At 45.7% G+C, this 17,398-nt stretch overlaps 1 protein-coding gene across 4 annotated transcripts in view; it reads right to left on the bottom strand.

Annotated features, from left to right (window-relative positions):
• KCNJ2 (potassium inwardly rectifying channel subfamily J member 2) overlaps positions 1–16,610 on the bottom strand; it is a 52,583-nt gene extending 35,973 nt beyond the window's left edge. Inside the window, exons 1-2 of one of the 4 annotated variants that reach the window (XR_007473446.1) lie at positions 15,642–15,801; positions 2,517–10,552 (exon numbers count right to left, since the gene is read on the bottom strand). Coding sequence is in view for 2 of the 4 variants with exons in the window: in XM_049701900.1 (XP_049557857.1) it covers positions 9,049–10,332 (1,284 nt within the window). In the remaining 2 variants the exon portion in view is untranslated. Of the gene's footprint in view, positions 1–1,413; positions 10,553–15,641; positions 15,802–16,510 lie in introns of those variants that run through there. The other 3 variants (XR_007473447.1, XM_049701900.1, XM_004275423.4) reach the window with 3 other exon arrangements.
• Between the last annotated feature and the right edge of the window lie 788 nt (positions 16,611–17,398).

Genomic DNA, 17,398 nt, shown 5'->3' with positions numbered 1-17,398 from the left:
AGAATGTTTAAGACCGGTGAACGCCTGAAGGCAGAGCAATTTCAGTTGGTGCCAGTGAGCTTATTAGATGGTCCAATATGAGCAGACCCTGGAAGTGGACCTTGTTTTAGGAGACTCTACATTCATAGAACACGTGTAAGCCAGGACAAGGTAGAATTTCCCAAGCAAGGCTCACTGCCTTATCTTGGTAAATCTGTGCCTCGCTTCAATTAAACCTTACAGGAAGACTCCTGCTGGAAAAGTTCAAATGTTTCAGAATAGAAGGGAGAAGAGAGCTGTACACCAAGGCAAAAGTACATACTGTATTTATCATCCAACACAGCTCTTTATATAATTACATCCTGGTGCACGTTTTATTTTTGGTTCTTGAATAAAGTCACTCAGATTAAATTAAGGAGTATGCAGGAGAAGGTGCTTCGATGCTTCTTTCTGTTTCCATGGCAACCCTGGGGCATCTTCTTCAGCTGCCTCATTGACTGGATGTGCCCAAGTGATGCAGGCTGTAACTTTCAGCGGAGCCTGCAAAGGAAGGGAGGAGGCCTCTGACCACCAAGAGCTCATGGCAGGACTGAAGAAAACCTCGGCACGGAGGATCCACTTTCCTTAGTTTTGTTTTTTTTTTAATAAATTTATTTTCTATTTTTATTTTTTGGCTGTGCTGGGTCTTTGTTGCTGCGTGCGGGCTTTCTCTGGTTGCAGCGAGCGGGGGCTACTCTTCGTTGCGGTGCACGGGCTTCTCATGGCGGTGGCTTCTCTTGTTGCGGAGCATGGGCTCTAGGAGCGCGGGCTTCAGTAGTTGTGGCTCGCGGTCTCAGTAGTTGTGGCTCGTGGGCTCTAGAACGCAGGCTCAGTAGTTGTGGATCATGGGCTCTAGAGCGCAGGCCCAGTAGTTGTGGCGCACAGGCTTCGTTGCTCCGCGGCATGTGGAATCTTCCCGGACCAGAGCTCAAACCCGTGTCCCCTGCCTTGGCAGGCAGATTCTTAACCACTGTGCCACCAGGGAAGCCTCTCTCCTTAGTTTTTGTATGAATGGTTGTCATCTGAGGGTGCTTTGCCAAGTGTTGTCAGGGATGTGTCCACACTTGCCTTTGAAATGTCTCTATTGGTACATAATCTGTTTTCATGGGTCTAAGTGCCTAATGCAGCTGTTCATATATTTTAAAGGAAACTCCTAGATGCTATTTAGTGAAACATGCTCTCTTTGTCTGCAGGATCAAATAAAACGTTGCTTAACTGGGACTTTAAACATACAAGTGTTTTAGCAAAAATTTGAAAAACAAAAGCCAAATAGAACGACACAGTGTGAGATTTGATTCATTTGTTCGTTATACAGCAGGGAACCCAGATACTTGCCCAAAGGCGAGGATAATTTCACAGACCTAATCTAAGCAGTGTCTGGGGTCAGAGCGGTCATTTAGCAGGAAGAAGTAAAGGAACAGCATCTTAGGGGACAAAGTTTTTACAAAACTACCTCAAATGATTCCCAATAAGGTGTTGCAGAAATATTTGAATCCATGGTCACAACCCTGGAAAAATATTTAATCAAGTGAAGATCTCTGTGCAGTGCCTAATAAGTCATAAGTATTCAACAACTGGTACTTATAATTATACAGAGACATTTTGTATATAAAACTCAATTTTAAGACAAAATGAATATATAGTGGTACCACCCTTTTTCCAAACTGTGTCCTATTGAAGACAAAATCCATACAGAAAGTTTTGAGTAACCAGCACCATATAATAATTCCTCAATAAATTTTTGGTCAAATTGAACAGAATTTTCTAGAAGCCAAACCCATTAACAGAGTCAACCATTCAGAATGTAATTTCACACTTGAAATAAAAAAGATCTCTGAAAGTTAGTACCATCACCACAAAAACTCTATGCTCAAGCCAGGTCTTTTGTGTCTCACCTGTACCTTTCCGGCTATTATTAGTCATATAGTCTTTATAATGGATTATCTGATTTCCTCAAAACAGCAAAGAGAAGCAAAAACCTAAATGGGGTCTTCCCTGGTGGCGCAGTGGTTGGGAGTCTGCCTGACGATGCAGGGGACACGGGTTCGTGCCCCGGTCCGGGAGGATCCCACATGCCGCGGAGCGGCTGGGCCCATGAGCCATGGCCGCTGAGCCTGTGCGTCCGGAGCGTGTGCTCCGCAACGGGAGAGGCCGCAACAGTGAGAGGCCCGCGTACGGGGAAAAAAAAGAAAAGAAAAGAACCTAAATGGTGCTAAGGACAAAATAGTAGCTGATTGTTTAATGGACAGACTTCAAAGCACACCCCACCAGGAAGAGATGTACCTAGTAGCTTGAACCACATAAAGAAACGTTAAATAATACACACTATTTTTTGAATGAGGCAGAGAATTGTATAATATTTTAGCAAACCATTCCTCCAAAACAATGAATGCCCTCGAGGCAACAAACTTCAGTTATTCCAAGAGAACCACTTATGTGTAATTATCCATCATTATTATTCTTACTATTTAGTAACACGTGTGCTGAGTCTGGCTCACCTTTTCTCTCTTCACTTTCCCAACACTTGTACTCCTCTAGCCTCCAAAGCAGATGACTGACTTTTCCGGTTCTAGGACTGCCTGTCTTGCATCCTGGGGAAACCCTGTGTCCCAAACAGACCAGGACAGCTGGTCAACCTATTCCAGAGCCAGGTACTATGATAGTTTTATTCACCCATGCCTTGTAGGTATCACCTTATAATTATATAAAAATGTTTAAGTCATTATAACAAACCTCATATAGTGGCTCAAATCATCAGGTCACTAGGCTCCTTTGCTCACTCAAAATGCATAAAGCTAGGTTTCTCTTTTTATTTTGTTTCTTTTAATTGGGGAAAGCAAATCTGATTGATGTAGTCAGTGTTTCGAGCTTTAATACGGAAATTTCTAGAGAGAAACATGTTTTCTTCTTTGTGAGTATTAGCTAGAGGTTGTTGCTTAAAGAGGCTGGAGTTGGGAGGCCTTGCTTGGCTTTCACTGAAAAGGCCTAAGCAGAAAACCTCTGAAATTCTACCCTCACCCTTTCTTTTTGTACAATTTAATTTTCTTTTTTTTAAAGTAGAGGTGGGACTCATATAGCACTCAACCTGTTGCCTGGAGTTACCATCCTGTATCTTGTTTAATGGGACCGATCACCAAGCGGATCATGTTACACCTTTGGCAGCCCACAGCTGGAGGAAAGCAGAAGTGTGGGATGTGGTGGGGTGCCTGCCGTTTGGTTAGTAACAGAGCTTTGTGGTTTCACCTCGGGACAGACCTCAGCGATTCCTAGTTAACTGAAATTAATCTGAAGTTTGAAATTTACCTAAATCCCACCACTGATGCTTATTTGTAATTAATCTACCTTTGTGAGTTGTCCTCTCTCCTCAGGAACCAAAGGAGCAATTGTAGAGCAGGTTATGAAGGAGGTGGGTGCTCATGTCTAGTCTCCTATGTGGAGAAAAAGAATGCATTTTCATCACCAAGGAGAATAAAAACTGAGAAGCAGAGAGGCCTGAAACGAAATGATGAAACTTTTCCCAAGAATGCCTCCAAATGGAAAGCGTAGTATAATGATAAAAAGCTCAGCCCAGTGCTAAACGGCCTCCATTTATTTTAATTGAAATATAGGTGATTTACAATATTGTGTTAATTTCTGCTGTACAGCAAGGTGATTCAGTTACACACATATATACATTCTTTCTCATAGTCTTTTCCATTATGGTTTATCCCAGGAGCGTGAATACAGTTCCCTGTGCTTATACAGTAGGACCGTGTTGTTTATCCCTTCTACATATAGTAATAGTTTGCATCTGCTCACCCCAAACTCCCAATCCATCCCTCCCCCACCTCCCCACTTGGCAACCACAAGTCTGTTCTCTATGTCTGTGAGTCTGTTTGTGTTTCATAGTTAAGTTCATTTGTGTCATATTTTAGATTCCACATATAAACGATATCATATGGTATTTGTCTTTCTCTGTCTGACTTACTTCACTCAGTGTGATAATCTCTAGATCCATCCATGTTGCTGCAAACTAAATGGCCTCAGTTTAAGGCTCAGCTCTAGTACTTACTAGCTGTGTGTGCTTACACAAGATACTCAACCTCTCTGGGCCTCAGTGACCTCATTTCCTTTTTTTTTTTTTTTTTTTGGCCACACCACATGGCTTGTGGGATCTTAGTTTCCCAACCAGGGATCAAACCCGGGCCCTCTGCAGTGGTAGCACAGAGTCCTAACCCCTGGACTGCCAGGGAAGTCCCCTCATTTCTTAAATAGGGATAATAATCATGCAGAAGCCACAGGGTTGCTCTTAAGATTAAATTATTCAATACTCATAAAGAATGTAGAACCATCTTCAAAACATAGTAAGGGCTTTGTTTAAAGAAAAATATTTGTTAAAGGAAAAACATTAAGGAGCAACCCATATTTCAGGATGGGGATTTTCCTCAGTGTTTCCAATGGTGGAAAACAGTTAAGCTATTTGAAATTTGCCGGAGGAATTGACATTTTCTCTGAGACCACAGATCCTTGGTACCCTGAAACGCTCTATAGCTTAGTGGATTAAACTAAATTTAGAAGCACATAAAACCTGAATTTGAATACCCGCTCGATGATTTATTAGCTTTCAAATCCAGCCTCAGTTTCTTCCTGTATAACAGAGGTCAATAAATTACAGACCGTGTGCCAAATCTGGCCCTCCAGCCGTTTGTATACGTAAAGTTTTATTGACAGACAGCCGCACCATTTGCTGTTGTATTCTCCGTGGTTGATTTTGTAGTACCAGGGCAGAGCTGCATAGTTCTGACAAAGACTGTTCCACAAAGCCAGAAATATTTACTATCTGGCCTTTTAGGGAACATATTTGCCGACTCTGATCTATTACACGAGAATATAATAACCTGATTTGGTTTCGGGGGAATGAAATAATAGAAAGCCAGAACCCTACCCGGTTAGGCTCAATAACGAGTAACTTCCGTTGTTGACACAGAGACTCAAAATCTAAACCTTACACGTTTTGTTGGTTTTGTTTGCTTGTTTGTCGGTCTTTTCTATCTAGGCCATTCTGTCCAGAAACAAAATACAAGCTTGACTTCCTCTTACTTGGATTAGGGTAAGCTGCCCCCCACACCTGTTTCGGTGATCGGTTCCATTTATCCAAACTATCAGGGTTTATGCCCTCTTGTTTGGGAACCTTTGCTTTCTATCTCAGGGGTGCTACAGTAACCATACAGGGAGCCCACAGATTCTTGCACTGATTTGTTTCCAATTTTTAAGTTTTTATTTAGAAATAATAAAATAAGACATAATATATAAAAATATGTACAATCCATGGTTTGTGCAGTACATTAGGAAGACTTTAGATACAAAAAGACAGCAAACGGGAAAATAATAACTCTCACGATTGTCAAAGGCCGGGATGGTTCAATTCACCGCAGCCCCAGAGCTGAAACCCAACATAACTAGAAAAGGGATTCTAGTTGGGAGTGAGTGACTATGCAACACTTTTTTTTTTTCTTGTTTTTTTTAACCTTAACATTATTGGACACAGAGTGAAAAAACACTCACTCTGTTTCTCAGAACAAGCTTTTTACCTTTACTGAGTGGCATATCATCAAATATGAACCAACATTTGTTTTTTGTAAGAGTGACGTGATTTAGGGGACAGAACTCATTGAATAAACATCAAGGTTTGAGGTGGGAGTTGACAGGGAAGAAAGGAAATGAAGGGAAGAAATAATGCACTGATAGAATTGAAAAAAAAAAAGATAAAACAAACTTTCACCAGGAATTTGGAAATGGTTTCAGAGTTATGGGTGACATCCTTAAAATGTCTGATTCAAGTATACTCTTAGAGGGATAGAAAACTATTCCTTTCTCAATAATCAAAATAGAATTCACTTTGTCTACCTTTTCTTTAAAAATAAGATAACCAGGAATCTAGTCCCCCTCCCAAAAATATAATGCCCATCCAGATATGGGCAAAAATTCTTTAAAAGGGAATAATTCCTAAGTAAATTCAGTGGGGGTTTGCTTGTCACGGAGAAGCCAACACAGATCCCGGAACAGACCCCAGATATTCACAGTGAGTCTCTTCAACCTGCATTCTAATGACATGTGTGCACTAATTAAGGAAACCCAGTCAATGACAAATGTTTTGAAGGTAAAATGCAGCAAAAACAAAAACAAAAACCGTTGTGCATTACCTGTGTCTTGGCTCTTGACAAAAAGAAAAAAAAAATTGTCACTGTGAAAATACTAATAACTAGAAAAAGCTTTCAAATCAACAGTCCATGCTGAAATAAATAACAGAAGAACATAGCAATACGAACCTTATAAGGCTGGTAAATATTTGCTAAAACCATGCTAACCGGTAGCATATAGGTACCAGCTCTCAGAAATGGCTGCACTGAAATTATACTTTCTATGGCAACTTTTTTCCCTTTACAGACTTCTATTTACATTTGGCTTTAAATATGAAAATATCTGATAAACTTTATAAAATGTACACTTTAAAAACATAGCTTCTGCAAAATTTTCTTGAAAAAAAAAAACAAACCTGTGCACCAGAAATTTTAGATTTTTTTTTTCTCTTTTTCAGAAAGAAGTTGCAAGAGTTCCCTCCCTCATTCTTGCCCCCTACCCACCCCCTTTCAAATATCTCAAGTCTTTTTAAGTGGCAGAGCTGTGTGATGGGAAGGTGCCTTTTCTGTGGTCACCCCCATTCTCCACTGCATCATCATTTAATTTACAGACCACTGAATACTCTTTGGTTTGATTATTTTCCTTTGCAAAAATATCGAAATAGCAGCAGCTGAAACCGTCAGCATCCTGTCAATGGCCAAACATTTGCCGTTTACAGAAGAATGTAAATTCTGTATCCACGCAATCCCTCCACCTCTCTAAACAACTTCCCTAATCTGCCTTTAAGTTTGGACTTAAAATAACATCCACTTGCTTGATATCTCTAACTTGGTTTCAGTGAAAAGAACTCCACAGTGTTCAAACCCATCGACTCTGAAGGCTGAGAACAGCAGAGACTGTCCAATTATTGCAGGCACTGCATTCAGATATGGCTGTTCGAGAACCATAGACCATCACAGACAACAGTTTACAAAATACAGGATTCTAGAACAAGCTGTTTTTTAATGGCATACAGGGATAGAATACCGTAAGAGAGTTGATTTTGAGACGCCAATTAAAAAGAAAAGTCAGCAACCCCAGAATTCACAAATAAGGAACTTTAAACCAAAAGAGAGTTCCATTATGTTGAGCTAGAGCGGAAAACAAGACAAAACAAAATGTTTCTAGCAAGTCAGGCAGCCAGGCGGGAGAGGCTTCTGGAAAACAATGTGCCCTAAGGAGCCTGCTCTAGGGCTCCGCGGGCGAAGGGGTCAGCTTGGATTCAATCACGAGCGTGCATCCGTCGGGGGAAAGGACCCTTTTAGATCATTTTCTCCTTTACTTGTGAGTCTCTTAGAATTTTTATGGCTCTTGTTGACCCTACATTACTGAGACATTTTCAATTCCTACTCTGTACCATTAGAAAAAAAAAAAAAAAAAAAAAGCAATGTTCCCCTCCCTCCTGAATACTTGAGCTGATGAGCTACGTCAAAACGGCCCTTCGGCATCTTCCCACCTTCCCACTTTGGCATTCCCAGCCCCCTCGGATGCTGTAGGACTCAGTCCAGACAGCCCGATTGTAAGAGCCAGCCTAGAGGCCAGGCGTGGCATCTTTTGGAAGATGCAGTTAAGCTGGAGATGTACCAGCTGTCAGGGCAAGGAATTCAGCCACAGGGGTATAAACCTATTGATCTTTCAAGCTGGATGGCTCAGCGTCAAGGATGCCAGCTCATTTCAACCTAGGTCTTGTCTTCTGGAATAAATTTTGGAATGTGCAAAACATGGAAAAACCCAGAAAAAAAATCTAAGGGCACTGACATCACCGTCTCTCAACGTCGTATGCGTTCACCTGGCTAGCACCACCTCGAAGGAAAGAAAAGATGTTTATATCGTGTGCGTGTGAATTTTTCTTCCCCTGTCTTCTTCCTCCTATAACGTGAAAGTTACACGAAGGAACAGAGATGTAAAGCACGGCGCTTACTCGACTGTGTGTGTGATGTTCTGTTTTCTGAATAAGGTGCAAAAGGAGAGGGCAGTTCACGGTCTTGCTGAGGTTCAAAGTTATTGTCTCTTGATTTCAAGGCAGCCGTGGGGCTTTCTTTCCTTTTTAGTATAAGCTCCACTGTGCAAAAATGTGCATTATCTTTGGTATTTATTTCAGGTAGTCTAACTTAAAATTTGAGATCACCCATTAACATCATAGAGAAAAAAAAAAAACCAATAACGACAACCCAGAGGCTACCATTTGGCTAGTGTTACATAATGCCCTTATGTAACCGGAAGGAGATTGACAGAGAGAGACAGAGAGAGACAGAGAGAGAGAGAGAGAGAAATCAATTCTAGCAAACAGATTACTGGCCTCAAAAAATCAGGCTCTCGTTTTGGCCACTAACAGCCAAATACCTGCCACTTTGAAGCGCATACCATGAGCTCTCGAGAAAGTTCAACACTGACTTTTTAAATTACACACAAGAAAAACTACACTGCAACAGTACAACGTGTGTTCGTGTAGTTAGCAGCTTTTCAAAAGTTAAGGCAGAGTCTTGCCTTGAAAACATTTAAAAATGTGATGCCATTTAAAAACATTCTTGTTCCCTAAAGAGAAGCATTCTGGAGACGTCAAATACCCAACCAACCAAGGCTTGCCTGCAAGTTCAAGTTTGGTATGAAAACACAAGACAAGACATAAACGTCCCATAACTTATTCTACAACGTGTTATGTGCCATCGGGTCACGGGGGGCAGGCATGTTTAGTGCTTTAGGTTCATCTCTGAGCCTACAGTCTTTCTTTGAAAGCATCGTGCTAGCCTCAGTCCCTCGTGGTCACTTGTCTCAAACCACCTCTTCACCAGTACCGTCGTCTGCGTAACTGCTTTGGGCCTTTGACCAACAGACTGCGTTTCAAAGTAACTATTCCCGAGGAGGAATTAGTCATATCTCCGACTCTCGCCGTAAGGGCCTGGGCTCTAGGGGTACACTTGCCTGGTTGTGAAGGTCTATGTCAGGGGGTGTGTCCGTACTCGTGCTCTCTGGGACCCCGTTTTCACTGTCTTCTTCCTCTTTGCTTGTGAGGGCAACCTCATTTTCATAGCAAAAGGAATTAGCGCTGGAGAGGATGTATTTCTTCTCCGCTAAGTCCCTGGCGCTACAAAGGGGAGTGTTGGGTACTTCGTAAGTCTTGTGGAACCTCGAATAGTCTACTTTGTAGTAATGCTTCTCCTCGAAGAGGACGGGCTCGTAGCGGTGGCCCCAGAGGATTTCGTTGGCCAGGTACGAGCTCCGGCACTGCGTGGTCATGGCCGTGGCTTCCACCATGCCTTCGAGTATCACCACGATCTCAAAGTCCGCGTTGTCGATGTCCTGTTTGCTCAGATCGTATAAAGGGCTGTCCTCGTCTATCTCGTGGACGATGGTGATGGGGGACACCAGAAATATGCGGTCAATGCCGCTGTCAAAGCCGACGTTGATGTCTATTTGATCCAGGGGGATGTACTCCCCTTCGGAAGTAATCCTGGATTTGAGGAGCTGTGCTCGCACGTGAGCTTCCACCAGGTGGCTTTTCCGAAGGTTGCCCACCCGCCACATCAGACAGAGCTTGCCATCCCTCATGGCGATCACGGCGTTGTGGCTGAAGACCAGGGTCTCGTTTCTCTTCTTGGGCTTGGCCATCTTGGCCATGACCGCGCCAATGATAAAGGCGTCGATGATGCAGCCCACGATGGACTGGAAGACCACCATGAAAACAGCCACGGGGCACTCGTCTGTGACGCAGCGGAAGCCGTAGCCTATGGTGGTCTGCGTCTCGATGGAGAAGAGGAAAGCGGCCGTGAAGCTGTTGACCTCGGACACGCACGCTTTGCTCTCCTTGGATGCGTCCAGGTCCCCGTGGAGCAGCGCTATCAACCAAAACACGCAGCCGAAAAACAGCCAGGAGAGAACGAAAGCCAGGCAGAAGATAACCAACATCCACCGCCAGCGGATGTCCACACATGTGGTGAAGATGTCCGCCAGGTACCGCTGGCCCTTCTCGCCCACGTTGATGAACTGCACGTTGCAGTGGCCGTCCTTCTTCACAAAGCGGCTCCGGCACTGCTGTCGAGTGTGGACTTTACTCTTCCCGTTCCCAAAGCCATTGGCCACCGCCAGGGTGGCCAGCTTCATGCCGTCCTCCTCCGAAGAGACGATGCTGTAGCGGTTGGTGCGTACGCTGCCCATCACTTCTGCTGTGGACGCCAGCGCTTCTGCTTTGGAAAACAGTCTGAGTTTTTGCAAAACCCTTTGGAGAAACAGGTTTGAATGTTCAGTGAAGACCCACACACACAGAAAAGAAGGAGAGATGGGGGTCTCCAAGAGCCTTAAGGTTCTTTCTACCAAGGTCTCTCTCCTGGCGTGCAGAGTCACCTTAGTAACTCAGCTGACATCCAGAGAACAGGTCCTACCAAAAAAAAAGAGAGAGAGAGAGAGAGAGAGATCGTTCGTTACAAAAGAAGTCATGGAAAAATGAAGTCTACTCCCTAAGGCAACATTTCCTAGCCAGACACAGGGTCAGATATAGATAAATGTCCTCTATGTTGAATTACTGGGTTTTTCGTTTCCTTGTAGCCCCAGAGAAATAGACAGATAAGAAAATATTTTCTTATATTATTTAGAAGCATGAAGTCATTAAACACAGAAGAGTTAGTTGTTCGTGACAGTCTTTCAGCTGAAATCTCAGGTCTCCCTTCCCCTATTTTTTGCCAGCGATCTGGAATATTCTACTTTACAGAGCTACCTCTCTCCTCTTATTCTCTTCCTTCGCCTTCGCTACTTGCTGGGGTCCCAGGTGATTAGGCAGAAGAAAGACTTTCTAACTCCAAGGTTTGCCATGAAGCTTTAAGAACGCGGACATGTCGGGAGAGCATTTCGCATGAACGCAGAACGTTAATATTAATTGAACAGCAGGTGCATGTTGAGAGAATATGAGAGCCCTTGATGACAAGTTGAAATCCAAAAGCACCGACTATTTTGTTTAAAAGATAAAACTGAGCAGACAGCCCTTCTAATCATCTGAAAGGGATCCCAGTTTCTGGAGACTGTTTGGGCTTATTCCGTCACTTCACACACTGAAAGCAGCCACTAGGCAGAAACGCCTGATAACATCTCTGTTAGCGCAAGTGATTCTGACTTGAAGACACAGGTTTACTCTGGGGGATACAGAGAGATCCTGTTGCCTAGCAATGAGAGTCCTGAAAGTCTCTGGAGGTGGGATTGTCATGTGTGATGACAGGCTAGGAAGTAAGCACCTTTGTGCCCAAGGACCAGGTCTTTAGCGGATTGACATAAGGCTGGAACTCATTTCGTGGAAGTCCAAGTCTACGTTTTCCCAAACAGAGACGACTTTGCAGTAGTAAATCGTAAGGGTCCCTCAGCTGACTTTTCACTTCCAGTGCCGCTGCTTGCTCTCTGTTCCTATGGAAAACGCACTCACCTTTACTTAATGAGAACAAGTAGTAGTTTTCAGTTTTCTCCTCCTGCTCCATCTCTCCCCACCCCGGCCCAGGTGAAAACCACCCATTGACTTTCACTTCCAATTTTGCTCCAAAGAAACTCGTTTTTCCTGGACTCACAAAAGCCTAGGAGAAAGTCTAGGGTGTTTTGTTGACCAAATACAAATTTAAAAAATGAATATAGCACAGATCTGAGAAATAAAAGTGATGCTCGACTTCTCAAACCACCAAATCTCTCTCCTGTATTAAAGGGGTCAATGAGCAACAGATGGACAGGATCAGAAATCTGTCGAAGCCCTGATGACGAAGACTCCACTTTTTCTTTCTCCCCCCAAGCCACATTCAGATTAAGCACTTAACAGAACCACGTCCAGCCAACTGCAAACAAAGAGAGCAAATCATTGGTCTGTTTCGGGCACCCCCTTAAAGAGAGGCAAGGTGCACTGTCTTTGAAAATGTCTTGTTACAGTCTTTTCACTTCTCCCTTTTTATCCAAGTTATTATGCAAGAATGCGCCCCAACACATTTTTCCTGAGATTAGTCATCTGTGAAAATTGCAATGTGTGTTACATTTTCGCAGCTTTTGACACCTAAGTGATGCCTGATTTGAAAGTGCCTTCGAATTACTTTATAAAAAGAAGTTGCTGTGCCTTCCCAGCCTTCCACCTGCTTCAATGTTTTGTCTGCTTCCCCATGAAGTTTGTACTTGGACCAAAGAAACAAGACTCCTATTCCTCAGGGTTCTAGATCCTGGACACGGAAAGAGTTTTTTTAAACGGTGATTTCAGCTCCCTCGGCTCGTATGATGTTGCCAAGCATTTCTACACAAAAACAGAGATCACAACATGACGCTGAATGCAGGTGCATTTTCCAAGGAGGGGGGCGAGGGAGGCCTCATTTAAATAGTGCTTGTGTCCCTGAGCTCTGTGTGACTTCAGAATCTTAGAAGCTGACACCAAGAAATTCCCTTTTCATGATTCAAAACAATCCTTCCATCTGAGTTACCATTAGGGCCCATGAGGAGACAGTCTCAAATTTCTTCTGACTTATTTCTGCACTCTTTCCAGATTAAAGCATAACAACCATATGAAATCTAAAGACTGAATTACGACTTTCCAAAAATCTTGACCCCAGGACATTAGCTTGAATTCCACAAAACACACACTACCAGCTTCCTACGAATAGCTTTCCACATTTAGAATCTTGAAAAGAGCCTGTATCGAGCAACTATTATTGTCTTATTTCCATTGCTAATGACAGAATTTGTTCCATATGTGGAGCATCATTTAGAAATTCTACCATTTCTGCCTGGAAAGGGGGGAAAAAAGGATTTTTTTTGGCAAAATGGAAACTTTTGTCACTTCCAGCAGGTATGCTCCAAAACAGATTTATGTGTGTCTATGGGCGCACACACACGATGTGCATTCGGACTCTGGTGGAGCTGACGATTACCCTCGCACACCTGCCAACGTGTGAGAGGGTAATTGTCTTAATATTCCGCTCTGAAGAATGTCTTTCCTATCAACCTGCCCGCATGCCTGAGTGGCCGCAAGTGAGCAGAAAACTTCCTTGCCTGCCCTTCTCACACTGAAAATCACCGATTCATGAGCAGCTGGGAAAGTACTTTAATTAGGAATAGGGCTTTCGCGTACCTTCATTTTAGGGCTCTAGTCTTGATACGTTCTTAATTCAGAATAGATGAAAACATCAGGTGATTGGAGTCCTCGATGGGCACAACTCAGGAGAACTGATACTGGGTTGATGAACAATGTGTAAATTCCCCCGTTTTCAGCTAAAGTATTTAAGGGCCTGATATAAATGTAATAGACACAGATCATCATTTTTACCCAGGCTATCACCAATGAGGTAGAACGTATTCCTGGGAAACTGAGAGGTTACATGTGGTGTTCTTCATGTTAAGACTATTTATAGGCCGAGCCAAAATGAAGCATAAGCAACGGAAAAAAATAGTTCAGGGCTTCACTCTCAAGGTAGATGTTAAAGGAGAGAGAGCTGTGGACCCACATACACGGTCGAGGAGACAACACGGTGTAAAGGAATGCATCCAAAGCATTTTTACCATAAAGGAAATATTCCCAATATGGAGTATAAAAGAACAGAAACATGTAACCATGAAGAATAAATGAGAATAAGTGGGTCCCCTCATAGGGTCGTGGCGTGGAGCAAATAAGAGAGTTTCTAAGGAAGGAGAGGAAATAAGGATGGTAAAAGAAAGTGGCCTGGGATGAAAGAGAGGTCGGCTGAGTGTCTAGAGCAGCTATTCCCCTACGGACGCCATATAGACCGGCCTGAGTGTGCTCTGGGCACACCGTTGCTATTAGAGCTCTAGGCTAGCAAAGCAACCTCTCAGAGGCTCAGTAAACAGAAGGGAGGGGGAGGGGCGGTAAGGGAGGCGGGATACCCACTCGTCTACGTGAGCCCAATAACTTTGACACCCAACGATGCAGGTAGCCTCAGTCAACGTGTGCACAGGCTGAAAAATATACCTCTTTGGCCAACAAAAAATATACACTAAAAGGAAAAAAGCTTGAAACAGTCCGGTTGCTCAGGTAAAAACACGGTCAGTCTCCCATGCTACTCAAAAGTCATACAAGGACTCTACAGCTAACCGGGGATTCTACAACCAGAAAGTCTGAAGGAAGTAGAAATAGCGAGTGTGTGTGTGTGTGTGTGTGTGTGTGTGTGTGTGTGTGTGTGTGTGTGTGTGTGTGTGTGTGTGTGTGTGTGTGTGGTGTTTTAACGCCACATTCACAAGAGCTCGGAGCAAATATCCCTATGGAGAGCAATAATACAAAAGAAAGTGCTCGCAAATGGGGAGGGGGAGGGGCTGAAAGTAAAGTGACATGACCTTGACCCCATCTCTCACCCCTCCCACCATCCTTAAAGTAACATCTCTTACTCCTGAGCCTGGGGATTTTTCCGGATAATGCCAAATATAAATAAAACACTTGGCGCAGGGTTGGAAGCGAGCAGGAAAAAGCTAGCAAGTGTACAGGTAACATACAGCAGACACACAACAGCGGTTAGTGAGAGGAAATCTGACAGCCTACCGGTTATTGACGTGAAAAGAAAACAAGTGGTACAAAGCAATATGCACTCCTCGCATACCCAAAACACGTTTTCAAATAATGCCTTGTTTCCTAAAAGGTAAATTCTGAGTTTATGAAAATCCCCAGAATTCACAGGTATTCACAGTTACCATCCTACTGATAGGATTACCCAGACACAGACGATAAACTACCCGTTTCCTATCTCGATTTTTTTTCCAACTGTCATGATGACTCTATGTTATGATGCAATCTTTTGCAGAATCAAGTCGTTTGACCACTGTGCTTCCCTGAAACCACACTGTCTTCCAATTTCGGTGTTAATATTATTATTACAAAGAATAACAAGTTGCTCAGGGGAGAGTGACATAGGATGTGAAAGTTTTGCTGCCTTCCGGCTGAAATCCAACGCGAGCTCCCGCTCTCTTTCCCAGCAAAGCAACTTTGAGACGCTCGCTGGGTTTGGTACTCGAAGCTACACTTGAAGCAATGACAAAGGGGCGGGGGTGGGGGGGAAGACACCAAGGATCCAGATCTAGCGTTGCGTCCCCAGGTTTGCCAAAGTCTGAGACCAGTACTCTATACGCACCCGCTCCCCCCTTTTTTTCCCCTTAGAGCGAGAGCGAACAGAGGCTCCCTCGCCCTTGTCTCCAAACTCAGTATCTCGCTACAGCTGGTGCATTGGAAGTTATGAGCACAAACAGATGCTGCAGAGAAATCTGTTTCTATTGCTCAACTGTTCCAAGCATGTCTCAGTATTTTTAGCTCTGGGGGTGTTCTGGTGCGCGCACAAACTCTATAGGCATGGTCTGGGACTCCGGAGCGTGGGTGAGCGCTAAGGCAGAGTGACAGCTGGGCACCTCTGGGGCGGCGGGGCAGGGGAGGGTCGGGGACGGCAGCCCGAGTCCACTCCCCGGGCCGCACAGGCAACGAGAGGAAAGGAGGGAAGAAAACACACAGCAGCCCTTACCTGTTGCCGGCGCAGGAGCATGGGGACATGGCGTGGAAGTGGGGGGTTACAGAGGCATGTAAGATCCAGGAGTTTGTACAAGCGAGCGAGCCAGGGCGAACCAGCATTCCCAAGACCCAGCTTGCCGGCGCCGGGCGGGCTGCGCGCTGGCCGGGGCTCCAGGGCGCTCTGAGCTTTCCTGGGCTCTTTTGAGGCGTCGCGAGCCACCGGCCCGCCTGGCCCCGCCCCCGGCCGCGCCGGCCAATCGCAGCGCGCCTGGCCCCGGGGACCGCGCGGGGAGGGAGGATGCTGCGCCCGCGGCCGCGGGGCTGCCGCCGGGGAGAACCTGCCGCCGCTTCCTTCCCGTTCGGCCCCCGCCCCCCTCCACCGCGCCCCAGCCGCCGGTCCGGCCGCGCAAGGGAGGGGGAAGCTGCGGCCCGGCCCGGCCGGCAGCAGGTGGGAAGCTCCGTGGCCGGGCTCTTGCGGCTGCCTCGTGGCAGCCTGGCCCTTGGGCGAAGCTTCCAACCCCTTCGCCAGCCCTACACTTGCCCTCTTCTGTCGTCTGTGGCTGCGGGGCGGGGCGTGTGCCCCCAGAGGCTCGCGAGGTGCCAGGGTCCGGGAGAAGCGGTGGCAGCCGGGGAGGCTTGCATTTCAGCCTTTCATCCGGGGCGCGTCTTCTTCTCCCTTCACCCCCCTCCCACCCTCTGAATCCGCCCGCCCCCCACCCCCCACCCCCCCAGGACCAGCGGTGCGCTGAAGAGCCGCGAATTAAACGGGGAAAGGGACCGCGACCGGCTCGCAGAACCCAGCGGGATTCAGACGCGCGCCAGGGTTGCAGCTGCCTGGGAGAAGAAGCTATCCCTCCTCCCGGCTCTGGGTCAATTACTTACAAAGCGCCTAGACTGCTCGGAAGGGTGAACCGCTCGCTCGCTCTCGCAGGGCCCGCCCTCAATCTCTGTCTGCACCAGCGCCCGGCACGCTCTGCTGATCTAAAATCAGAGCAATTAAAGAGTAATGAACTCTCTGGAACGGCGACTCCTACAGACACTCAGCGCTGCCGCGCATCAGCGCCTCCCAGCCCTCCTTCCCAGCAGCCAGGCAAGAGCACGTCGACCCTTTCCAGAGACCCTTTCAGAAGCTCCGTCAGCTTCAGCGCGAACCGGGTGTGGACCCTGGAACGTTACAGATTAAACCGTGTGTGTGTGTGTGTGTGTGTGTGTGTGTGTGTGTGTGTCTGAGTACTTTGGTGTCATAACGCAGCTTTGCTCTTAAAGGATATTTAGGAGTCCCCAAGTTTGAAATCCGTGTGTGTGTGTGTGTGTGTGTTGAATGTGCATTTCCTCAAGCGATCAAATGTGTCTTCCGCGCAGTTTATTTAAACCTCTGAAAGGCCTCCTAGAGACGCCAAACTACTTCAACAAACTAGCTCGTATTCTGGGCGGCACAGCCCGGCTGGATTTGTGCGTATGGGAGAGTGAAACTGACACTTCAAGGAAAGGGTCTGCGCCTGGACCCACCTCCGAGCCTCATACCCGCACGCGGCCCCTAGGAGGTGCTGGTGAAATACGCTTGGGTTTTGCAGATCGCTCTTAATCCTGCCTTAGCAAGTGGGCCACTTTCCCTAGCACCGAGGAAGACGCTGAGATTCAAAGGGTCTGGAACAGGTTGCGCCCGCGGTGTGTCTCTGATAGCCAAGCGCATTGCTGTTTCATTCCATTTGCTGAGATAGTACAGTAGTCCGAGCCCTGGTACCAACTGTCTTGCCTTTTAAAGTCCTC

This window comes from Orcinus orca, chromosome 19 (assembly GCF_937001465.1).
Source record: "Orcinus orca chromosome 19, mOrcOrc1.1, whole genome shotgun sequence".
Classification (NCBI taxonomy): Eukaryota; Metazoa; Chordata; class Mammalia; order Artiodactyla; family Delphinidae; genus Orcinus; species Orcinus orca.
This window is presented reverse-complemented; position numbering and strand designations above follow the sequence as displayed.